The 26,259-nt window shown below is 37.2% G+C and overlaps 2 protein-coding genes across 2 annotated transcripts; one reads left to right on the top strand and one right to left on the bottom strand.

The window, feature by feature from the left end:
• The first annotated feature begins 4,358 nt into the window (after nt 1-4,358).
• Nucleotides 4,359-6,482, top strand: LOC121249817 (11S globulin). Its single transcript, XM_041148621.1, has 4 exons — nt 4,359-4,716; nt 4,851-5,119; nt 5,214-5,768; nt 5,867-6,482. The coding sequence occupies exons 1-4, from the start codon at nt 4,419-4,421 to the stop codon at nt 6,269-6,271; spliced, it is 1,527 nt and encodes a 508-aa protein (XP_041004555.1). The 5' UTR covers nt 4,359-4,418; the 3' UTR covers nt 6,272-6,482.
• A 17,290-nt stretch (nt 6,483-23,772) lies between these two features.
• On the bottom strand, nt 23,773-25,616 carry LOC121250222 (patellin-4-like). Its single transcript, XM_041149253.1, has 4 exons — nt 24,804-25,616; nt 24,564-24,688; nt 24,272-24,413; nt 23,773-24,140 (listed from the first exon to the last, which is right to left on the bottom strand). The coding sequence occupies exons 1-4, from the start codon at nt 25,614-25,616 to the stop codon at nt 23,871-23,873; spliced, it is 1,350 nt and encodes a 449-aa protein (XP_041005187.1). The 3' UTR covers nt 23,773-23,870.
• Between the last annotated feature and the right edge of the window lie 643 nt (nt 25,617-26,259).

A 26,259-nucleotide genomic window follows, 5' to 3' on the forward strand; every position in this document is an offset into this window, starting at 1 on the left:
CCCGATCAGCTTCGATCTTCTCTGGCATATGATTGAAATGATTTTTCTGTATCTACTTTGAAAATTTTACGTACTGATCTCTTTAAATGATCTTGAGGCTCATAGTACTATTATATATGAATAATCAATAAAAACTGAGGCCCTTCAGTTAATAAAAATAGAGTTAACAAAAAGAAAAAAAAAATTGAGGTCCTTAGCTAAAATTGAGGCCATTGGATAGAAAGGGAAAATGGGGCCCGCTATATTATTGGTGGTGCTTATTTCATTCTACTGACCGATCGACTATCATTGCTTGTTTAACACTCTCCCTTAAATTGATGCTGTTTGGGTGTAACGCCCCCCGTATACCCAAAATCATAAACGGACAAAAAGTTCTGCTTATTTTTAAAATTTTCTTCCCGTTTACAAATATATATGAAATACACAAACTTTGATCACAACTATAATACAATGATTCTAAAAAATCTATTCACAAGTTTGGCCAAAACCAATAAATTCTAAATAATTACAATATAGATAACTGACAAAAGCTGTAAAAATAATTAAGATATGACCTTAAGAAAACTCTATGTACAACCAAAACTATCTTCAAACAATGAAACCATCAAGCACCAAAACTTCCAACCTCAATCGACTAAAACCAAGTCCACTAGCTAGTCTAGAGTCTTTGGCTCATCAAAAGCTATCACCTCAAAAGAATGAATTTTCTACAACTCTGAAAAAGATGTGAAATGAAGTGGTGAGCTACCACGTGCTTAATAAGTAGCAAATTAATGGGGGTGTGGGAGTTAGCAATTTTCTTAAATATAAGAGAGTGAATAAGTTCCAAAAAATTAATGTGAGCAGTACAATTTTACGTCAAACAATATGTTCAGCCAAATATCATATTCAAGACCACATGATAATAGGAAAATCACCAATATACCACAAAGATACCTCAATAAGCATCAATATACCATGAAGACATCATGCCACAAGAGGCATCAAACATGTCACAAAGACATTCATATCATGGGCTCAAGAATAAATAGCATGCTCACATTTAACTTCCAAAATTTAATAAGCCACATAATATTAATCAAACATTTCAACCATTACACAATTTGCACAATTCTCACAAGCAGTGCCAAAATAGCACAAAAATGTGCACAAATCTAAAGTTTACACAAGTTTAAAACATAATATCAAAGTGCACAATTTCAAACAAAACCAACCAGTTCTTTTAGCAAAACCCATTAAAGAGACACTCACCTCGATTGCTAACCGTTACTCGAATCTTATTTCAAGACCATTACAACATGTCAACTTCTACACTAAAAATGATCTCATTTAACTCTAAAACTTCACTCAATCCTTAATAACATAAATTTAGACTTGCCCAAAAAAATTATCCTCACAATTGATAAACCCCAAATTTCTATATTGTAAACATGCTACTGGACATGAGCACCTATACCAGTTTCTATTCCCTTATTATCTCAACATAAATAAGGTCTAAACACAACCATATAACAGTGACATAAACATAGATTAATTCAAGCTAATACCCATAATTAAGACTTACTAATTTACCCTAAAGTAAGTCTAGATGAAACTTAGATGGATTTGAAAACATTTAGACACGTTCAAAAAGACTGATTAAATATTCAATCTTCCAAAATTTCACCAACCCTGAACTGTACACACTCACCAATAACACTAGTGTATTAAATTCATCCTCAACACACAACAAGCTAAAGTATAATTAATTAAGTTGTAATAACTCAAGAAAAAGGGCCCAGCCCATGCATAAAGGCCTCCACCTCTTTTTTCTTTCCCTTTTCCTGCCCCTTCCCTTCCCTTAAGTTCCCCCGCCCCCCCGGCGCCCGCAAACTCCCTCTTTCACTCTCTCTCTCTCTCTCTCTCTCTCTACCCCCTTAAACTCACTCTCTCACACCCCTTTCTCTCTTTCCCCGATTCTCTCAATTTCCCCCTCCGCGTATATTTCTCTCTTAAATTTTCCTCCCCACCCATACACATATTCTCTCTCTCTCTCTCTCTCTCTCTCTCTCTATGTGTGTGTGTGTGTGTAACCTCCACCTCCAACCACAGCTACAGTTCCTTGTTGTTTCATCACCATCAACAACAATATTAGATAAATTCTCATCCCTCATAAATATTAGATTTAATCAATTTTGAGTATAAAACTTGTTATTATTTGGTATTGTGAATTTTTGAGAATATACCTAGTTGATTAGGTTGTTAGGGTGTATTAAAGATGAATTTAATATTCAACTGTTGGTGGTGGTTATTAGCTAGAACTAATATATTTTTATGACATTGTTATATGGTTGATTGTAGGCATTATTTACGTTGAATTAATAAAGGGATAGAGACCGATGTATGTGCTGTCCAGCAGCGTATTTGCAACATAGAAATTTGGACTTTATTAATTTTGAAGGATAATCTTTTAAAACAAGGCTAAATTCATGTTATTAAGGATGGTGTGAAATTTTAGAGTTGTGTGAAATCTTTTTTAGAGTAGAAGTTGATGAATTATAATGGCCTTGAAATAGGTTCCTAGTGATCGTTGGCAAATGAATATCGTAATTATTTTGACTAGAAATCGAGATAAGTGGCTTTTTAATAAGTTTTTAATAAAAGAACTGTTGGTTTTGTTTGGAATGGTGCACTCGGGTATTATATTTCAAACTTGAGTAAACTTTGAATTTATGCACATTCTTATTCTATTTTGGCTCTACTTATGGATTTGTGCAAATTTTGTAATGGTTGGAATGTTTGAAAAAATGTCATGCGGCTTATTAAATTTGATAGTTCAATGTGAGCATGTTATTTATTCTTGAACCCATGATATGAATGTCTTTGTGACATGTTTAACATCCCTCGCGGAGTGATGTCTTCGTGGCATGATATCTTTGTGCTATATTGGTGATTTTTCTATTATCATGTGGCCTTGAATATGATATTTGGTTAAATATATATTGGTTAAGATAAAATTGTATTACTCACATTATTTTATTAAAAATTTATTCACTCTCTTATATTCAAGAAAATTCACACCCCCATTAAATTGATACTTACTGAGCATCTGGCAGCTCAGCACTTCATTTCACATATTTTTCAGAGTTGTAGAAAGTTCATTCATTTCAAGTGATAGTTTTTAGCCTAAGATTCGAGAGTGGACTTAGTTTAGTCACTTGAAGTTGGAAGTTTTGGAGCTTGATGATTTTGTTGCTTAAAGATGGTTTTGATTGTACAGAGAGTTTTCTTAGTCATATTTTAGTTATTTTACAGTTTTTGTTGAAGTATCTGTATTTGTAATTATTTAGAATTTAATGGCTCTAGCCGAACTTGGGAAGAATTTTTTAGGATCATTGTATTATAGTTGTAAATACTTTAAAAGTTGTGTATATGATATATGTTGCAAATAGGAATTGTTCCGACTATATTTTCAAAAGTATTTGCGACGACTACAATTCGCAGCAAAAAGTTTTTCCAGCGATTTAATTAGACTGTTGGAATAGATCTCCTTATTCGCAGCGATTTATTAAAATTTTTTGACAACTAAAATTAGGGCAAAAAAAAAATTACTGAAAAAAGTATCTATTTGTGGTGATTTTTGCAGTTCGTTGGTTGAAGTTATAATTGAGTAAACAATTGCTATAAACATTTGGTGCAGTAAAAATCGGTGGAGTAGATCAAATAATCCGGCGATATTATGAGTTATTTGCGGCAATTTTTGACGTGAAAAAAGACTTTTTTTGGTAGTGTTAATCACTGGTTAACACAATCTGATCTGCACAAGTAATGATTAGAGATCTCTAACTCCAATGCCTCATTTAATTAGATGGATCTTGCAACCGAGGATCTTACCGAGAAGGCAATTTTTTTTCTTTTTTACTCTTTTTTGAAATATTTTTTTAAATCCTTTAAACATTAAAAAAACCATAAATTTATTAAAAATATTAACTAAAAATAAATAAATAAATGGTAAAATCAGGCCCAAGTAATTTCCTAATTAGATAGTAATTATCCAAACTTAAAGAGAGAAAAATACTTACAAACGTCATATAATTATTTAATACATGAGTAACGTCGACGCTCAGTCCATAAAAATTTGTCGAACTGATCACTAATATGCAAGAAGAATATCCCGGATATATAAAGTCACTTCGTTTCGTTCTCTGAACCCTAAAGCCACTTGCCCCAAGAAACATCATGAGGTGTAAGAAACTAGGGTCTGATTGACATGCAAAGTGAAGAATGGCGAAAGATTAATTCCTTCCCCACATGAGTCTGCATGCATGCGTGTCTTTTCAACCTTCCGTTCTCTCCTATAAATACCATCGTCTCCTAGTTGCCATTTCATCACCTCAAAACTCAAAACAGCCATCCCCCACCAGATACGCATTATCACCATGGCGAAGCCCATCCTGCTATCAATTTCTCTATGCCTTGTTGCGCTCGTCAATGGTTGCCTTGCTCAAAGTGGCGGGCGGCAACAACCACGATTTGGCGAGTGCAAACTCAAGAGGCTGGTAGCCCTTGAACCCAGTAATCGAATTGAAGCTGAGGCCGGTGTGATCGAGTCCTGGGACCCCAACAACCAGCAATTCCAGTGCGCTGGGGTTGCCGTTGTTCGACGTACCATTGAGCCCAATGGTCTTCTCTTGCCCCAATACAGCAATGCTCCTCAACTCCTCTACATTGTCAAAGGTGAATTCAGAAATAGCCAGCTCTCACCCCATGTTTATTATGCCCACTAATTATCGCAATATACTCGCAGCAGCGAAAGTAAACTATAATGTGGCTATATATGATTATCGATCAATTTTGTGTACATGATGCAGGTAGGGGTATAACTGGGGTTCTATTTCCTGGGTGTCCTGAAACATTTGAAGAATCTCAACAAGGACAGAGCCGGATCCGCCCCAGCTTGAGATCAGCCAGCTTCCAAAGAGACCGACACCAGAAGATTCGCCATTTCCGAGAGGGCGACGTAATCGCATTCCCGGCCGGAGTAGCCCATTGGTGCTACAATGATGGAGATACCCCAGTAGTTGCAGTCGCTCTAATGGACACCACCAACAATGCCAACCAGCTTGACCAGAACCCGAGAGTAAGAAATTTGCATTCACTCATAACTATTTTTAAAAATGTGTTTGGATAATAGACGTACGTAATTACTGTGTTGCTTCGTACGTGGGCAATAGAATTTCTACCTCGCTGGGAACCCCGACGACGAATTTCGGCCACAAGGGCAGCAGGAATACGAGCAGCACCGCCGTCAGCAACAACATCAACAACGCCATGGTGAGCCAGGCCAGCAACAGAGGGGCTCAGGCAACAATGTCTTCAGTGGCTTCGATGCAGAGTTTTTGGCGGACGCTTTCAACGTGGATACTGAGACGGCCAGAAGGCTTCAAAGCAACCATGACCACAGGAGGAGCATAGTGAGAGTGGAAGGCAATCTTCAAGTGATCAGGCCCCGATGGTCACGGGAGGAGCAGGAGCTCGAGGATAGGCGAGAAAGGCAACGAGAGATAGAGTGGGAACGCGAGCGACGCCAGAGTCGAGGTACTGGTGAACGTTTCGATAATGGGCTGGAGGAGACTGTCTGCACCTTGAGGTTGAGGGAGAACATCGGCGACCCTTCACGCGCAGACATTTACACCGAACAAGCCGGTCGCATCAGCACTGTCAACAGCCAAAACCTTCCAATCCTGCGCTGGCTGCAACTCAGTGCCGAGAGGGGAGCTCTCTACAGTGTAATAAACTCTATATTCTACTCTGTTTCCGTGCTAGTTTTGGAGTAATGTTACTGAAATATTGACAAAATTAATCTTAAAAACATGTATATATGCAGGATGCTCTGTATGTTCCACACTGGAACCTGAATGCCCACAGCGTGGTCTACGCGATAAGGGGTCGTGCTGAAATTCAGGTGGTGGACCACTTAGGCCAGACAGTGTTCGATGATGACCTTAGAGAGGGTCAGCTCTTGACCATTCCACAGAATTTCGGGGTTGTGAAAAGGGCAACGAGCGAGGGTTTCGAGTGGGTTGCGTTCAAGACAAATGAGAATGCGATGATTAGTCCCCTTGCAGGCAGAACTTCAGCTATCAGGGCCATACCGGAGGAAGTGCTGGCCAACGCCTTCCAAATTCCAAGAGAGGATGCAAGGAGGCTCAAATTTTCCAGGCAGGAGACCTTTCTGGCTCGCTCAAGGTCAAGGTCTTCGACTGACATCAGGAGGGTGGTGGAAGCTTAATATAATGTAAAATGCCTAGCTAGCTAATGTAATGCATGCCATGCGGCACGTAGTTTTTTCTTTTTTTTTGGTTGCTCGGCTCTTAGCCTAGAAAATAAAAGCCTTAATTATAATAAAGGCTTTCTACGTACGAAGAGAGGATCCAATAAGGTAAACAGCTAGTACTACGTACTTTATCTATGCTAATAAATTTTCTGAGGCTGTTTTGGCATTTTTTTTTTTTTCCTTCTTTTGATCATTCCGATAATATTAATGCGCATGCATGATATTATTATATTAATCCATATATATAAATCCCATCTTGTTATTTTTATCTTATGTCGACAAGAGTCATGCGTAATTGGAATTCGTACGTACGTGTACGTACGTACGAGGGACATTCTGGCCTATATATAGTACGTACGTCGACAGAAATTAAGGTGTTAAAATATTTTTAATATTATTGTTAATATTAAAAATATTATTTTTTAATATTATTATTATTTTAAAATTTGAACAAAGTGATCAATTGTTTATTATATATATTTTGTATGAGAATATGAAAAAATTATAATGATAAGATAAAATGAGATAAGATCATGAGACGAAACAATTTCTCTATTTAAATGAGATGAAATAAAAGATCACTAGTGATTTTATAAAACATTAATTATGAACCCAGTAATTTAATTACTGCGTGTAACTTTTTGATCAGCTAGCTAGTTCATATAGGATATTAAAAGTCGTTCTCTACGCGCGACTGGGTATGGTTAAATTTTTGTAGTGCTTTAAACTTCATGTGTCTTTGTTCTCATTCAATCAAACGGAAAGAATCGCATTAGGCGTCCTAGCTACCAAAATTAGCGCCATTAATAAAGAGTACTTAATTCCTAAAAGACAATGAAGTAGTTGCGGATCAGCTGTACGTACGTGCTAATTCACAATACGAATCCATAAACTCATCAAAACTATGCACGTGCATGTAGTGTTTTATTTAATCATTTGCACACATGTGAAGAGATCACGAGAGTATATTGATTCTTGGTGAGGATCATGATATGCATATTGATAAAGGTGATCGTGTCAGATAACATGAATGCATGCATGTGAGGTCACGGGGAACGAGTGTCAAGGCCGCGCGCGTTATAGTCTGTTAAAGAGCTTGCTCGTGGTTCATCAAGCATTGCATTGGATCGTCCTGCGCATGGTGAAAAATCCTGATCATCATCATGAGCATGACCATCTTGGGCCAAAGCGAGGATTGAGATATTGGAGAAGGCCGCGTGTACGTGAAGATTACCAAGGTCATGTCCATTGAGCGCATCAGTACTTGCATTATTATTTGCCATCGCCTAACCATATATAGCCTAGCTAGCCGCATGCAAGCTAATTAAGGTACTCCGGAGTATATAATTATATACCATATAGCTAGTTTAATTAGGCACTTAATTAATATAATTTTGAACTATTAATTTGTTGTTCAACTTGCTAACTGAGTTCTATTACAATAACTGCCAACCATTTAAATTTCAATGCATTGAAGTTCTTCCTCAAGGATCAATCTAATCAGGCTCTAAATGTAAATTAAATCAAATCCGATCCCTTCCATTGACTTGAGCACTTCTCTTGGGGAATTGGGCTAGCTAGGCCTGTCATGAATATAAAGCCCGAACGGCGACCAAAGAGGAGTACTAAAGCCGGTCGACGTTGGACAAGGCAATTTATAGCAAACAGGCTAGATAGGAGACGATCGATGGCAATGAACTTTGCGCGCAAAATGGGTAAGTTAGAAGAGGAGGCCGGAGTGAACCACTCAAGACCCGAGAAAGATTTACAGTAACAAATGCAGAAAGACACTACAATAAATATGGTCTTTTTCTATGAATTTTTTTTCCAATATATACTATGGTGGCAAATTATAATTAGCTTATAACATGAAAACTGTTTATGGAAAAAAAACAAGTCTTTTACCACGAGTTCAAGTTGACAAGTAAAACCTTGTGAGGAAAAACGTTTTTGCGGCAAATTAACTTACCTAATTTTTATTTTTATTTTTTGTTTCGTGGGCTATTAGTTTTGCGGCGAGGTTATTATCTTTTGCGGTGATAATAACCCGCTACAAAAGCTAATAAAACCTTAAGAAAATGCCTTCTTTTTCCCTTATTCATTTCTTTTTCCTTGACACTATCACTGACATGCCATGGCACACCCAGTAGCAACCCAACGCCCAGCAAAGCACCCAATTGCAGCCCAGCGCCCATCAACCTGCCCAACAGCATCAGCAAGCCCATGTCAGCACCACAGACATGCCACAGGCATGCCATGGCCCTTGCCATGACATGTCCAGGATAGCCCCACTGACATGCCATGGCCCCTGCCATGACATGCCCAAGACAGCCCCACAAGCATGCCATGGCCCTACCATGGCATGCCCTTAACAACCCCGCAGGCATGCCATGGCCCCTGCCATGGCAAGCCCAAGACGCTCAGCGAGGCTAGTGACAGCCTTGCCAACAGCTCGTGCGCAACACAACACGCACATGCCCTACGCGCGCACGCCCAGTGTGCAGCAGCCCAATGCATGCCCATTAGTAACAGCAACATCCCAACGTGGCCATGCCAGCAGCCCCATGCGCCTAGCCCATCACACCCCAGCAGCATGCCAGCGTACCTATGTAGCAGCCCCAGCGCCCAGGTCATGCCTGGGCCCTGCTAGCCACACTCCCAGCACCCAGGCCCCTTGTCTGGGCCATGCCAGGCTATCAACAGCCCCTACATGCAGCCCAATAGCCCCAGCACCCAGGCCCCTTGCCTGGGCCATGCCAACCACACGCCAGCAAGCATGCCAGCTATGTTAGTCATGCCCATGGGCCAACCAAGGCCATCAATGGCCAACCTAGCCACGGGCCATCATGGGGCCCATCCAAAACCATGTTATTTTATTATTTTAATTTAATTTATTTTATTATATTTCAAGGGACCTATTGGGGGTTTCCACTTTATAATCTCTATAAATATGACCATTAGTATATCTCAGTTTATATCTTTGGACAATTTGATATTTTTCCTTTGTGAAACGATTTGGTGTGTTCTTGAAGAACACTTTCGGTGCTTTTGCACTTGGGCTCTTTTGGGTGAAATTCATGAATCCCAAGGAGAGGATTAACACCTTGCAATTCGTGAATAGGTGTTGTCCATTATCTATTTTTTATTCAACACCTTGCAATTCGTGAATATGTGGTGTATATTATCTATTTTTTATTCAACACGTTGCAATTCATGAATAGGTGTTGATTCATTTTATCATTCTCTTGTTATTTTCATTCAATGTTCATTTCATGCATTTGTCAATCTTTTGCATGTTTTCCATTATCTATTAAAAAATCCAAAAAGACATTGTTGTTCTTATCTTTTCTAGTTGTTCGTTGTTCATATATTTTAATTGCATTTTCTCACTTGTCAAACATATCCTAAGCCATAGTTTTCATATCCTTTGATTTCCCAAATATCCATAAACACCAAAAATAAAGTCTTCATATTTCCTTTGTCATCTAAGACCAAATCCACTTTCTATACATTCCACCAATTGCCATAGCCGAAATTCCCTAAGTCTCCATCTTTCCAATCCCATAATTCCATATTTGACACTTACCAAAATTAGCTTTCCTCCATCCACATTAGCCCTAGCCGAAAGTCTAATGCCTCCATCATTTCATACACATCTCTTACCCTAGTTAGAAACCCTAGCCTTCCATAATGATTTCCTAAACTTTAGGAATCCTAACCCTAGCATCCCTTCATCCAACTAAACCCTAGCAAAATCCTAGAGTCCAACAAGGTAATTCCTACCTTATAGGACTCTTCATCTCATCTTCTAAATCCAATCCATAAACTCTCTCAATTCCTAGAATCACTCAAGTCAACCATTTTCAAATCCTTCTTCCGTTTCCAAAACCGAAACCCAATCAATTCCTAAACCAATTCCTACAATTTGGGGATCATAGCTCACTCATCTCCATCTTTCCAAATCCTACCAAAGATCCTCATCCACTAGCCATATTCAAATCCTATCTTCCATCTCCAATTCCATAATTCTAGGAACATCCCTAGAATCACTCATTCCCACAAAAGACCTTCCTCATCTTACCTTACCCAACCCCTAAAGTCAAGGAACCACCCTAGACTCATTCAAACACCTTCCAAACCCTAGCAAACAATCCTAGACTCCAACCCTAGTCCATCACTTACCAATTTCGTAATCCTCCTTAGCCACCACCCAAAACCCTAGCCCAACTTCACCATACCAACCCTAAGTGGCCCCAACATCAAGGACAACCTTCAAGCCATTTCATATTGCATCAAACACACCAAATCACCACTTTAGATCACTCGAACTCATCGTCATCATCATCATCATCATTTCACCACTAAACACCAAATCTTCATCAACCTAGGAACCCATCATTACCATCATACATGCAAGGCCATGCAAGTTGGCAAGACACATCCGGTCATCGCAAGGTGAGGTAAGCTCGCGGACCCTCTAATGTTTAGGGTCCTGACCGGGGTCCCTAACACAATCACCTCTCCCCCCCCCCCCCCCGGCGCAACCTCACTTAGTGCAGTCATTGTTACGCCACCACCAGGCCCAATCACCGGTAACCTTCCCTATGCCGATCTCCTTCCCCCACCTCTCTCTCTTTCCCGCAACCAACCCGAAGCTTGTAGCTCTACCTCCTTCAATTTCTCACCATCATGCCACCGCGAGCAATCCGTGACACCATCGTTGAGCCTCACCAGCCACGTCCTCCCCCAACCCTGATGTAGATCTTCCCTCTTTCCCTCTTCCTCCCCGTAGCTCCTTCTTTCTCTCTCTCAAGATCCTTATATCTGCCGCTGCTAGGGGTGCCGTGCACCACGAGCCACTGCCACGAGCCTCCTCCACACAATAGACCATCGTTGTTCCAACCCCAGTCCCTAAGGCTCACAGATCTCTCTCCCCTTGTTTTTTCTCAATCGCTGCCTCTTGTTCTCCAAGAGCCACCGTAGCTCCTCTAAATCAGCTATCAACCACCAACTTGCCACTACCCACAACCATTGCACCCCTCACGACAGATCAACACCCCCATTTCTCTTTTCCCTCCACGACCATCCAGTGCCACGATGCCCAACCATGCCAGTCCCCAACCACCACGATGAGACCAAGGTCCACCTCTTGCCGCCACCACGAAACCTTCCAAACCCTAGATCCAGCCACCCAAATAGCCATTGTTTCATGGACACGACAGTGACCACAACGGAACGGTCACCTCCCAAGCTAGTGGCTTTCGACGCCACGGGGCCGTGTCAAATAGTGAGCAACGCAACAAGTCATCCCGACCCATGGTATCATCTCTCTCCCTTTTCCCTCGTTAGTTTTATTGCGAAGTTGGTTGTGGACAGTGTTGTGGTATTTGTGGAGTTCATTGTGTAGTGAAGTGATATGAAGTGTGTGTCATGGTTGTGTAAGTGAAGTGATGGGCGTAGTTGTGAAGTGTGTTGTGTCGTATTGTGGACTATGCTGTGCAAAGTGTACTGTGTAGTGGATATCAATTCTCCACTAACTGGACACTACCAAGATTTTTATGTATGGCATTCATATTGTAAGTTTTACCTTTAGAAAATAATGAGGCATATTATATGTTAATGCTATAACTGGGATGAAATTGAAAACCTAGTTTGTTATAGCTCTCTCTCTCTCTCTCTCTCCACCTTTTTGTTGTTATTTATATGAAATCATACACCCATGATATGTCATATTTAAAAGAGTATGTATGTGATTATCTTTTAAGCAAAGAAAGTCATGGCTAAACAAAAGATATTTGAAACTAATCGACAATTGCATAAAACTCAACTTCTTGTTCAAGTAATAAGTCACTATCCAACCAGATATATGCACATCAAAGGTCAATGGTAAATGTTAAACATTTGTAGGCTTGGCTTCATTTACAATCGATTAGACAACACCAAAAGAGTTTTACTCATCTTTCATGTTGGTTTCTACACAGTTTGTAATAGTTTACATTTTTCAAAACTTAATATGCCTACACACTACTTAGGTTTATTGAGTTATATCTTGTGCTTTTCATAAATTAGCATATTTTCAGTCACATGGTTGCTTTTTTTTTTTTTATTGAATCTATATGTAATAATAGTTTTTCTTATACGTCTATGCATTGCACATCCAATAAATGACAGAACAATGGCAGAATACTGAGATGAATATTGATTTCTAATCAAACAACCAACAATCTATGATTGTAGGTATGCAAAAACTCAGTCGAGGTTTGTACTCAATACACACTTTGAACTAGAACGGGGCGAATGACTTTCTTTCCATAACTTGAATAACTTGTGGATTCACTTCCTACTAATAATTATTTTTCTCTTCAATTTCCAAGGGATATAAAGTGCACTAACATATTGGTGGATGCAAGTGGATCCGTAAAACTCGCAAATTTTGGATTGGCAAATGTACCTTTGTTGAATAGAATCTTTTCCCTCCCCCCTTGCCCAAAATAATTTTATAAAACTTTAATTGGCTGCAATATTTTTTGAAAATCAGAAAAAAAATAAATGAATTAATGGATATTGTTGTGTAAACTTATGGATATTGTTGTGTAATGAGTTTGTGTTGAACTCAAGTGCTAGATCGATGAAATATGTGTAATTTTGCTAGATTAAATTACATAGGCAGCAAGCATGTTGTATGTTTTATTAGTTGAATTATGTATATGAAAGTGTGTAGAGGAATTTGTGAATTTGGTGCTAAGTAGTCAAGTGTGTTATGTATTGAATCGACTATTGAATATTGGAAACCATGTATATGTTCATCATTCTATCAGTTTGAGATTTGTGAAGCTATGTAATTATTTGGGTTTGTTGGATATTGAGTTTAAATGGATAATGGATTTAATTTATATGCGTATATTGATTTAGTTGAAGAGTTGGTTAGATTTTACATAAGTACAATGATTTATAGATTGGAATTTATATGAGGACCATGAGGTCCAAGAATTTGACATATTTGAATATGTTAAGTGTATTATGCATGAACAATGGATTGTGTGATGAATTTAGGTTGGGCTCAAGTGATAAATAAATTAAAACCCTTTTTTGTTCAATCAGACAAGTACCTTGCATTTTGTATCTAATAAAATAAGCATCATATGTTTTCATAGGTGTTTTTATGTTAAATCTTGAATACTTAATATTTCTATTTCTATTCTCTTTCTATCTATGTTGGTATTTCTTTTTAAACCATGCCTCACTATTTTATGCATTGCACTTCTCTTTCATATTTTTGTTTTTATGAATGTTTAATTTGGTTGTATTGATTAGAAGCAATCATATATGTGCAATACTTTATGGTTCTAAAATGGATTTTGTTTTGGTTTGTTGGTTGGGCGATAGCCTATTTGGATTGCAATGGAGTTGATGGAATGGAGTGGCTTCACTTGTGTTGATGTTTAAGCATGGAATGGAGTTGGGATGAAGATGAATTGTTTTGTAGTGTTGGGATTAAGTGATTGAGTTGTAGTGAGTTTATAAAGTATGATGATGATGTTGGTTTAATAGATAAATTTGTGTATATTAAATGTATTGGGTATGGATGAAGCTTGTAAAACTAAATGAGTGCTTGAATGGATTGTATGGTTGTGATTTTGTGGAGCCATAAATTGTAACGTATAAAATTTGTAGTTGTGTGGTGTATGTGTATAAATTGTATAGACAGCTTCCTCTCTTTGGTTTTCATTAGAAGTTTTTATTGTGAATATTACCAAAATTTTACATGTTTTATTTTTAAATTATTACAAGCGTGAATTTGAATCTCTAAAGTTCAGATATATTTATTTTAGCCATTATTAGATTATTTGTTATGATTATTTTTGGCTCAGTCTCATTTTTTATTTTACAGTTTTTCTTTTCTAAAATCTCTTAGCATTTGCCATGAATGCAACTCGTGGCAAATACATTTTTTTCCCTACAGTGATTATTTCTTGCGATAAGATTTCTTCGTAAATAAGTATTTCCAACAAAATAATTTGTGGAATATATATATTTCTCATAAAATTATTTGATCGGAAATACTTTTTTCCACGAAGATATATCATGGGTAAACACTTTTAGGCACATCCTCTTCCTATAGACAATGATGTTATTTCCTACCACATCATACCAACCTTATTTGCCACGAAGAAAAAAAAAAGTTTTAACCACCACGGATGTCGCGGAAAAGAAAGCTTTTCTCATGAATTGATAGTTTTGTGAAAAAAGATTCTTTCTTTTTCTTCACCAATTATATGCCACAAGTCTCCCACGAAACAAATTGATGCCAAAATTTTTTTTTACTAAGGATATACTTTTTCCCAAGACTATCACTCCAGAAAAAAAAAATCAATATTTGTTGTAGTGACATCAGAGGAAACTAACATTAAATGTGAAGGGAGCATACAATATTGCGAAATGGATACACACCAAATGTACATACCAAATATGCATACATCTAGCGTAAATGATTTTTTTTTCTTTTAAGTATTTTTTAAACATCATTAACCATTAAGAAAAAAATTAAAATACACAAGTGGACACATTTAGAAGTCGTACTATCATTTTCCTTGCAAAATTAATATGACAAACTTTTTTCATGTGGTGCCAACCTCTATCACCTAATGGCAATGAATTAACAATATAAGCCCAATGGAGTCACACTCTTCTAAAAAATTCCAAACTACTATCCCTTACTAGAGTCTCTCTGTACACTTTAGTGCCTTCCACGCTACTCATACAAGCCAGAAAAATCCTCCCTTTAATTTCAACGTCAAACAAGGACTGGTAAAGACCAATTATAGGCATTAATAATGGACATGGAATCTCTCATCACCCAAATCGAAGCATTGTCATGGCAAGACTTAAACTTTGAACTTGCACCAGAAACAACACAAAATATATCAGACTCAATGCTGGTAGGTAGGCTAGTTGCTGACATACCTCTAAACAAATTTGCAGTCCATTCAAGCATCAAGGCAGCATGGAACTTCATCCAAAAATTCCTTATTGAAGATCTAGAAGGCAACATGTTCATATTCACTTTCAATCTTCTCAATACAAACTCAGAGTCCTCAATCAAGCCCCTTGGAATTTCAAAGTTCATCTCCTAATCCTTAAGCCTTGGTCTCCTGGGTCAACACTACAAGAAATCAGTTTAAAGCACTTAGTCTTCAATGACCAAATACATGGACTACCATTGGATCATATGACCCTAGAAAATGCCATTAAAATTGGAAAAGCTTTAGAAAAACTGATAAAGGTTGAGGAAAACCCCATTTATAGGAATAGCATACAGGAAATTCATCAAACTCAAGGTAGAAATCGACATCACAAATCCTCTACAACAAGGTTTTATACTACCAAGATTTGGAAATCATGAGACTTGGGTCTCCTTTAAATATGAAAGACTTTCTGACTTTTGCTACAATTTTCTGCAACAATATGAAATCCTCACCCACAAAACTTAGTTTCAGACCATGGCCAAGAGCCAAAACCGCAAACTCAATCACCACTCTAGTCTTTTCATCAAACACAAGACATGCAAGACTCGGAAGGGCATTTTTCTAATAAATACACACAAGCATTCGACTCTCAAGATAGAGGCAAAAAAGGAAAAGAGCTTCAGATTTCATTAAACCAACAACACAGAAGCAGCAACTTCTCAATCATAAATCAGAACAAGCTTACCTCTAGCAACAGAGAGCAATTTGCAATTGGGCTGCCCGAGCTTCACCATTTTTTTCCGTCGCCGAAGCTGCACTAGGAACAACCTTTGATTTCGTCTCTTCCGGCATCGCCCAACTCGAGCTCACAGTTCAACTACAATAACCCGGCAGCATTAAACTCGACATCACCAAGAAAAATTAATTTAATCACTGTGGAACCAACCCCTGCCTCCACTCAGCCGAACCCAACAATTAGCAGTAAATTCTATCTTTCAGCAATGAAACAAGAATTAATTTTGCTGATAGGATGGAAACGGTGCATCACGGAGGATCTAATCTCACATCAAGAAGCACATCATTTTCGGCTAGAAGATATACTCTACGGAAAGCACAATAAGGACAAATCTATTCAGCCATGCAGGGTTTTAAAGCTCATCAAGAAAAACATGGGTCAAAGGCATCGGAGCCCAATCTATTGTCAGCTTCTCTTATTAAGCATAGGCCTTTTTAAATAGATGGAAAGGAAAAAAGAAATTTCTTTGTTAAGCCCATAACTCTCTGTCCATTAGGCCCATCCCTTATATTGATAGAAACTCAACCAGGCCTATCTTCTGAATTAAGCCAATCAAGCCCAATTGCAATTTTTTTCCATCTCAAGAAAAACCAACCTAATAATAGGTAGCCCATCCCAGAAAACAAATCCAAATCAAAACCCAAATCCCAACAGCCCAACTTAGAAACCAAACAAAAATCTAAATCTAAAACCCAACCCCACCAAACCAATAGACCCTGAAGATTTCTCAACCCAAGTGTCCATCACAAATCTTTTTTCACCATCAGACCTCCCATCATCCCTACCGCAAATAACCACAAAACTAACCTAGCTAAACTCCCAACCGGCCTCACCCACGTCAGCTGACCCCAGAACTCTTCCATCCATAAGACAGAAAGCCTTAACAGTTACTGAAGTCTCTCAACCCCCAAAGAAAAAATTTCAAACATCAATGAAAATAAAGGCTATAACCACAGCCAATGAGGGTCAAATTGATGGAAGTGAAAAGTCCACACCGGTTCTTACTCTGTTGGAAATGCAGTCCAGTTCAAAAGGCAAAATACAAAAACTCAAAGGGAAGACCCGCATGTCCCCTTATAGCACACTGTCACTTTCACCTCCAACTCTAGAAAAGTCCAAACAAGCAAAAGAGGCGAGCTTCAAAACACTTCCCCCCTCTGAATGAAGACAATGGCTTGGAATTATCGAGAATTAGCCCGACCCCAGGCAATCAGAAATTTAAGGGCCAATATTAGGAAATATAACCCGGATGTCATCTTTTTTTCGAAAACCTTGGTGTCGGAACAACGCATCATATCTATTGTAAATAGCATAGGTTTCCATCATTTTGTTAACTATCCAGCTTTTGGTAAAAAAAAGGGTTCTTTTACTCATGTGGCGTCAGGGTGTAAAATTAGAACATGTGCATATAAATATGAATGCTATTTCAATTTTAGTTTACTCAGATCCTCCATATCATCCCTGCTTAATTACCTATGTTTATGCGCAACTCAATGGAAATACAAAGCAAATTTTTGGTCTCATCTGGATTCAATATACCAAGCATTTCTAGGGCTGTGGATATGCATGGGAGATTTTAATGATCTCCTAAATGAATCAAAGAAGAATGGAGGGTGCCCAGTTCCCATCAATCAAAATGGTGGACTCAAATCTTTAATAGAAAAAAATAGACTCATTGACATAGGATACACATGCCCAACATTCACATGGACAACCAACAGGCATGGAAAGGCACTCATCAGATAAAGATTAGACGGAGCAATTGCAAATCAAGAATGAAGATTATTTTTTTTAGATGCTACACTGGAACATCTAGCTTCATCACCCTTGGATCACCATCCTCTTCTATTATACACAACAGCTAATCACCGACGAGCTTCATCTTTTAAATTTGAAGAATTTTGGATCCATGAACCTCTCAGTCACAACATCATCAAATAAGCATGGAACAAAAACTTCCAGGGCAACCCAGCCTATGTACTATGCAAAAAAAAATCAAATCAACAAAGGAGGCTCTCAAGCTATGGAATAAAAATCATTTTGGGTAAATTCAGAACAATATACAGGAAATTGAAAGAGAACTACTTGAGATACAAAGCCATGCCATATATTCATATGATCAAGAAAAAGATAAGCTCTTGCAACATAGGCTCCAAAAAAAAAAAGAAAATGAAGAAATCTTATGGCGACAAAATCAAGAATTGCCTAGCTTACATCCTCGGATCTCAACACAAAAATTTTTCACATTTCAACAACAATCCGGAGAAGAAGCAATGTGATAGACTCCATCAAATTGGGACCAGGTAACTGGTCCATGGACCCAACTGTTATTGAATCCTCTTTTATTAATTATTTTAGAACAATATACACTTCTTCCAACCTGCAAATTCCGGAACAACTAGACAACCTCTTTGAGAAGCAAATCTCAGATTAAGAAAATGAGCTACTAAATGTCGTGCCAAGTGAAGAAGAAATATTTGGGGCGCTAAAACAAATCCCAAACCATACAGCGCCAGGTCCAGATGGAATGACAACACTCTTTTATGGACATTATTGGAGTATCATAAAAAAAGAGGTCATTAAAACTGTTCATAATTTTTTCAGAAGTGGCAAATTATTGAGGCAAATGAATCATACCAATATAGCACTCATCCCAAAAATTTAGATTCCAAATATCCCAAGCCAATATCGTCCAATCAGCCTCACAAATGTCATCTGTAAAATCATCACAAAAATATTGGCAAATCGTTTCAAATCCACACTAGCCAATATAATCTATCCTCTTCAAACAGCTTTTGTTCCGGGCCGCAACATAAAGGAAAATACCATAATTGCCCATGAATCCACCACCTCAAAAAGAAAACAAGACAAAAAGGATTAATGGCCATCAAGCTTGATAAGGAAACAGTTTTTGACTTGGTTGAATGGGATTTTCTCTTCAAGATAATGGAGGTATTGGGATACAATCAAATATGGATTAATCTGATAAAGGAATGTGTCACAATTGCAACCTTCTCCATCATAATAAATGGCTCTCCAAAAGGATTTTTTAAAGCGCAAAAAGTGCTACAACAAGGAGACCCAATCTCTCTTTTTCTCTTCATACTGATCACAGAAACACTATCAAGAATATTGTTAAAAGCTGAAGCGCAAGAGTCACTTGAAGGAATAAAAATCAGCAGAGATAGCCCGCCAATCTCACACTTGCTCTTTGTGGATGACACGATCATTTTTGCCAAATCAACTAAAAAAATGTCAAAGTAATTTCTGAAAGTCTAGAAAAATATCAGCAATGGTCGGGACAAAAAATCAATTTGAGTAAATCATTCATATTCATCACGAGAAATACTTGTTCAGTGTCCAAGTCGATCATCACACAGTGGCTCCCTTTTAAAGCTTCTTCGGCAAAAATAAAATACTTGGGCCTTCCAACATCCTTCAGCAAGAACAAATAGGAGAACTATAAAGAAATGCTAGCTAAAGTAGAAAAAAAAAATGGAAGGATGGAAGTTAAAGTTATTATCAAAAGTAGGGAGAACAATGCTAGTTAGAATAGTTGCAAGTACTACTATCTCATCTTATTACATGAATTCATTCCAACTACCAAAAGCGATATGTAAGACCCTCGACAGCAGCTTCAAAAATTTTTGGTAGGGATTTCCAAGAGATAAAACCCACAATATGACTTTAAAATCATAGAAATTAATATGCCAACCAAAACAATCTAGAGAGCTTGGTCTCAGATTGATGGAAAATATGAACCAGCCTTTATTAGCAAAGACAAGATAGGAAATGAGTGAAAGGCGGAATGGATTATGGCACTCTCTACTCTCGGCAAAATACCTCAAGCGAAGGGATTTTTGGAATATAATACCGAAGCCATCTGATTCTAGTTTATGGAAAGGAGTTATCCAGACAAGAGATCTTCTTAAACAAGGAAGATGCTACCAAATAAATAATGGAATTTCTGTTAATGTCTGGTCAGAACCATGGATCCCCTCTATGGAAAATTTCAAACCAAAGCCAATCTAAGAAATGAACAAGATCCACCCTTCTATAAAGGTCTCAAACATAATCACAGGCTACCCAAGGTCTTGGGATATCTCAAAAATAAAGAATTTATTTGATCAAGAAAGCATCTCATAAATCCTAAAAATTATGTTGCCAACAATTTCTCAGAGGGAAGACAAGATAATATGGTCCCTGAGCCATAATGAGAAATTTTCAGTTAAAACAGCTTATCATATAGTGGCAAGAAATCAAAATACAACTCAACTTAATCCTTTATAGTTTGAAACATCCTCCCTACCAAAGCAAGGGTAAGTGAAGTCATTCCCCAGCTTGTATCTGAAGAATGCCCATTATGTAACCTGGCGGAAGAAACCTCACTGCATCTCTTCATCGATTGTCCAATAAATCAAATTTTATGGCAGCAAAGCTCTTGGCCATTAAATCTAGCAAGTCTGCCAATACAGTCTGTTTCAAATTGGATAAAAATGATTTTGCATCCGGAAAACGAATTGGGACTAGGGGAAACAGAGAAGCACAATTTCCAATTATTTGGAGTGATTATCATGGACTTCATTTAGAGGCAAAGAAACGATATAGTCCATAATCACTCCACACTCTCTCTAGAGACAACAACAAATAGATTAAACCAGATCTACCAAAAATACAAACAAGCACGGGAAGGAAAGAAAAAAAAAGTCAAGATGTTGTCTGGAAACCACCACCACAAAATTTCAAAAGCTTCTCCTTTGACGCCACAGTTAGAGACTCATTCTCTACAACAATAGCAATATGTAGAGATCATAATGGAGCAATCCTGGAGATTAAAGCAAAAAAAATTCCAACAACAAATCCCTTGATTGCTGAAACTTCAGTAGCACTCTTAGCCTCCAAAATGGCATCACAACATCAGCAAATACTAGCAATAATTGGAGGCAACGCTCAATTAATCATCACTGCTATAGAAAGCACAGACACGACCCTGCATTGGCAAATCTCCCCAATCATTAAGGACATTCAACAAATCTTTTGTCATCACCAGGCATGGAAAGTAGCCAAAATTCATCAATCTCAAAATCGATGTGCGCACTCAGCGGCGCAATGGGCAGCAACCAATCTAACTTTTGGATGCATACCTTTAGATATTTTAACTAGATCTTTTCTTAATCTAGATAGTGGAAAGGATCCACCTTGAACACTTTGTATTTTGATTTCCTTATAATTAATATAATGCTTGATTAGAGGAGGGGGAAAAAAACACGTAAGCCCAATGTACATTCAATGCATCTGACGACATGACTTGTATTAAATGTAGATACTTAATAGCAACGTGACAAAATCTCTTTGATGCAAATCTAAATTGATATGGGTATTCGGTTCAGATTCTACATTGATTGTGCTAAAGTACCTTAAGAGGCTAATCTATGCAAATATAGCAAGAAAATCTTGATTTTCATTGGATTGGGAAATATATGTTGTTGTATTTTTCTTCTAAATCATCTATTTACGTTCATTTTTGTCTTATTAGTAAATATTTAATTTCAAGTTTTGAAGTATTCTGATTTCAATTCTAACTAAAATTTTTGCAGGATTTTTGTTTATTTACGTATTTAATTTTTATGCAATAATTTAGACTTTTCCTTTTTGAAAAAATCTTCATAATTTTAAATTTTGAAGCTATTTAAGCCCAATTTGTGGGCTTCATAAAATAATTTTGAATTTTATTATTAATCAATATTTTTTAGATTTTTCTCTATGTGCTGCATCTTTTCTCAATCTCATTTCCTAGTTTTTGTTGATTAACTAACTGTCAGAATAATCCTTATCTTGTTTGGCACCGGTTGGCATCATAACTTTAGTGTTTTCCTGCAATGATTTATTATCAGTTTTTATGGCTGGTGGTAGAGGTCATGGTCGGTGTGGGTATGTTTCAAATAAGGAAGCCTCTCATGATCATGATCGTAACTTACAGGATGTGATGATTACAGATTTGCAAAGATAGATAGCAGAATTAACCCAACATAAGCGCAGAACCTGGAGCATCAAATGAATGACCATGATTCTAACTCTCTAAGTTTGAAATCATGTATCACAATTGTGCTTTATTTTGAAAGTACAGTTGTTGGGAGGAACAACATGAAGACCTTGGTTTCAGAGTTGATTTACTAAAATTTCTTGGTACTCTGCAAGCTAAAGTTTTCGGTGATTTGTTGCAAGAAGTTGAGTGGATTTACTACTCAGAGGAAGAAGATTTTGAGGAGAAACATTCTTCCATAAAGTGGAACTCTATGCATATATATATATATATATATATATATATATATATATATTAATGAAGATAACCTAATGGAGAAGGTAACTGTTTTTATTGAAAAAATGGAAATTTTTTAAAAAGAAGATGGTGGTGAAAGTTTGAAGTCTAGAGATGAAACAACTTTTAAGACAATTAATTATGTTGATTTTCTTATAGTTGAGTATTTTTTTTTTTCAAATTCTCTTATGCAAAATATTGTTGTAGGATTTGAGATGTGGGAAGAAAATTTAATTTTGGAGTATGAGATGATCAATATTACTTTATTTCAAGCCAACCAAATTAATTTTAGTTTTTTCATGATCACTGAGATGATACTACAAAAGAAAAGAAAGATTGGTTTAATTGGACATCCAAGAAATTGAAATAAGAAAGTTTAGAATTCGAGGACGAATTCTCTCCAACCTGGTGAAAATAATGTAAATCTAAATTGATATGGGGTATCCGGTCCAAATTCTATGTTGATTGTGTTAAACTACCTTAAGAGGGTAAATCTGTTCAACTATGGCAAGAAAAGCTTAATATTCATTGAATTGGAAACTATCAATCCCCCCCCTCCCAAAAAAAAAAAAATCATCTAGTTATGTTCATTTTTTACTTGTTAGAAAATATTTAGTTTCAAGTTTTAGATTTGGTAGTGTTTTTTTTTTAGGATTTACGTATTTCATTTTTATGCAATAATTTAGATTTTTCCTTTTTAATCTTTATAATTTCGAATTTTGAAACTATTTAAGCCTGGTTTGTGGGCTTCATAAAATAATTTTAGAATTTTATCATATTTTTCAAAGTTTTCTCTCTGTATTGTAAATTTTCTCAATCTAATCAATCTCTAATTTTTATTGATTAACTAGCCGTCAGAACAATCTTTATCCAATCCGACATCACCCCCCTCACAACATTCATGGCTCTAATATAAATACCACTAAACAAGGCAGAAGGATCTCACTCGATGCATATATATAAACAAAAATAATTTGTACAACCTCCAAATAGACAAGCCTCGCGGACTTTGTAAGAAAGTAGACATCATCTTTAAAAAAAATACTGTTTATTTTTAGTGGAATCCACTTTTTAACAAAAGTCATGTGTGATACTTGTCTATTTGAAACTTGTACCTGACATTACTCATATATAAAACATGACCTTGACTTGATCATCAATAGAGGTATTTCTTGCTTGTCACTTTTGGCATAGGTCTCACTCTGTTTTCTTTGGCAGTAGGAAACTATACCAACGTACAACTTCGTTTTCCTTTCAAATCCTAGATGACAAGAAGACTGAGATTTACAATCAATTAAGCTTAACATGAGTACGTAATAGGACAATAAAATATAGGAAGAACATGATATGTATATGAGATAAACCCAAGATCGAGTAACATTTTTAATTCCTCTATTAATTTACATTAACCCAGTTCACAGAAAGAACATATGTCGACATGTATAACAGATGTGCATGGAAGCTAGCTAGATCCTACTCGAGAAGTCGTACATAGCTAGGGATATTCGTGGGTTTGGTTTTAGATCTGTAGAAGACTCTCTTCTTCTTGAAGGTGTCATTGTCAATGGTTATCACAATTCTGCCAGGTTCACTGATGTAGAAGGAGTTTCTAACAGTCTCTCCCATTTTCTTTCGATTTTGGACCAAGATATTGTACGAGCCTTCATCGTTTGGAATGAATTCCTCCTTGTAGGACACATCCCCTCTGACTACAGTCACATCCCACACCATTGTCACCCCGGCCTAAAACACAACACAACCCAAAACCAACCAAAAAGTAATGATCGATCAGAGAGATCATCAAAGCAAAATAACTAAGAAGTAGTCATCGATCGGAATCTTCAAAAATTTCTTGTTTTAAGTAGTTTATGTACCTCAGTGACTGGAAACTCGATATGCGTATTTGAAGTTCCTCTAATTATAAGCTCTGAAGCCTTCTCTGCAGGAGTGAAGTCCTCATCGTTCTCTCTCTTGAGGCCACCATATTCGACTGGAAGATTTTCTGGGGCTATAAACCTGATCATGATCATATATATGGTTTAATTTTAAGCAAACTTGGATACGATTATTTGTTTTCTTAATGAAATAATCTGAGGTTTTATTCAAAAAAAATAAAAATAAAAAATCTATTATGGAAAAGTGTACGTATATAGTTAGTATGCTTACTTGAGAAGGGTCTTTGGAACTCTTGCTGTACTTGCAAAGATGAAATTTTTCTTGTCTCTCCGACTCATGGACCGTAAAAGCAGCAAATGGGATGCATAGTACCAAAATGGTACGTTTATAACAATCTGCACACGGCATAATTAATTAATTAATCAATGACTCGATATTAATATATATTAGGCAAATATTAATTAATAATCCTTGATCGGAATAAATTACTATATATATATAGTCACTTACAAATTTGTGAATGATCTCAGGATAATAGTCTGCAATCAGCATCATGAATTTCTTGTTAATAGAACGAACCTCTTCCATTCCTGGTCCTTGAAAATTCTTTAAATCTACGATATACACAATGGAGTCCGCACGGCCTCCGTTGCTGAAGGACAGCTTCTTGATTCCCTTCTCCATGTTTTTCATGTTCCACCTCAGAAACTTCCTGCACTTCTCTTCCGTCCCAAACGCTTTCTTGCACAATTCCTTGTCCTGGAGAGCTCCATACATAACGTAACACAAAGGGTGGCCCTCCCTGTCTCTGCTTTTGAAGTAAGTAATATTTTCGAGGTCAGAACCCAACTTCTCTTCAAGTATTCCATCAATCTTGAATTCCTTCCGCCATCGAAGCGTCTTACGGAGCATCTCAAAAGCGTCCTGAACCTTGAAATCTCTGGCTCTCAAGAATTTCAAGAGCACAAAATCGGTCCCTGCATGACCTTTACTTGGCAATAAAGGCACACCCCAAATGGTAACATCTCTTGGCTGTTCTTTTGTCTTCGAGTTTGCTTGCGTAGCTGAAGGATTCCTGCCCGGTTTGCCAAGAAGATAATTCCCAATAATCGCGTCCTCGACCTTGAGACGGAACTGCAGTAACTCATTCTTCTTCTTGCTCTTCATTTCAGCAGCACAAGTGCTTTCATCTTCTTGATCAGTTTCTTGGCGTATGTGGCTGTTCAAATTTTCAGTCTGATCATCATGATCATTATTCCCACTTCCATTTTGGGCTTTCTCATGTTCATTCTCATTGTGCCTCGTCTCTTTCTTCCCCGCCATTGTTGGTTGATGTGGAGCTCCTCCTTGTGCAGAATTCCGGGTACCTGAGAATAGGTGACTCGCCGGAAACTGGAGCTCAGAGGTGCTCACATCCAATATTGGAGAGAGAGATACAGGGGAGAGACTTTTTGCATGAGATTATCCTTTGCTATTTCAAGAAAACCAGTTTTGACTCATCTGGGATGGGTTTTTCAAACGCCAATCGTTGGTTGTCAGGTGCCAAATTTAGGGTATGGAGTTTGAAGGCAGTAACTGACGGTTAGTTTTGCACGGAATCGTTCGACTCTCCTTTGAAAAAGTATGTGTTTTCACAGTTCACAGATATGATTTCAGTGGCTGCAATAAATGGGAAGATAGAAAATAGTGCACTTTACAGATGCTCTTTCTTTAATGAATGATGTTTCCTCTTAACTTTTTGCATTCTTTTTTTTTTTTTTTCTATATTTTATTTCCCTAAAAATTAGATTCCTATATACCGATCATTTCATACATCATTATGCATCAATCATTTAGTACTGCATTATGCACTAAGATCCATTAGCATAAGTATCATAATGAAAATCCAAAAAACTTGGGGGTTTGGTTCTTCAAGTCTCTTAACGATGATATTGCAAATTCCATTTTCTATACTTCGGCAGCAATG

The sequence above is a fragment of the Juglans microcarpa x Juglans regia genome, chromosome 2D (assembly GCF_004785595.1).
Source record: "Juglans microcarpa x Juglans regia isolate MS1-56 chromosome 2D, Jm3101_v1.0, whole genome shotgun sequence".
Taxonomy (NCBI): domain Eukaryota; kingdom Viridiplantae; phylum Streptophyta; class Magnoliopsida; order Fagales; family Juglandaceae; genus Juglans; species Juglans microcarpa x Juglans regia.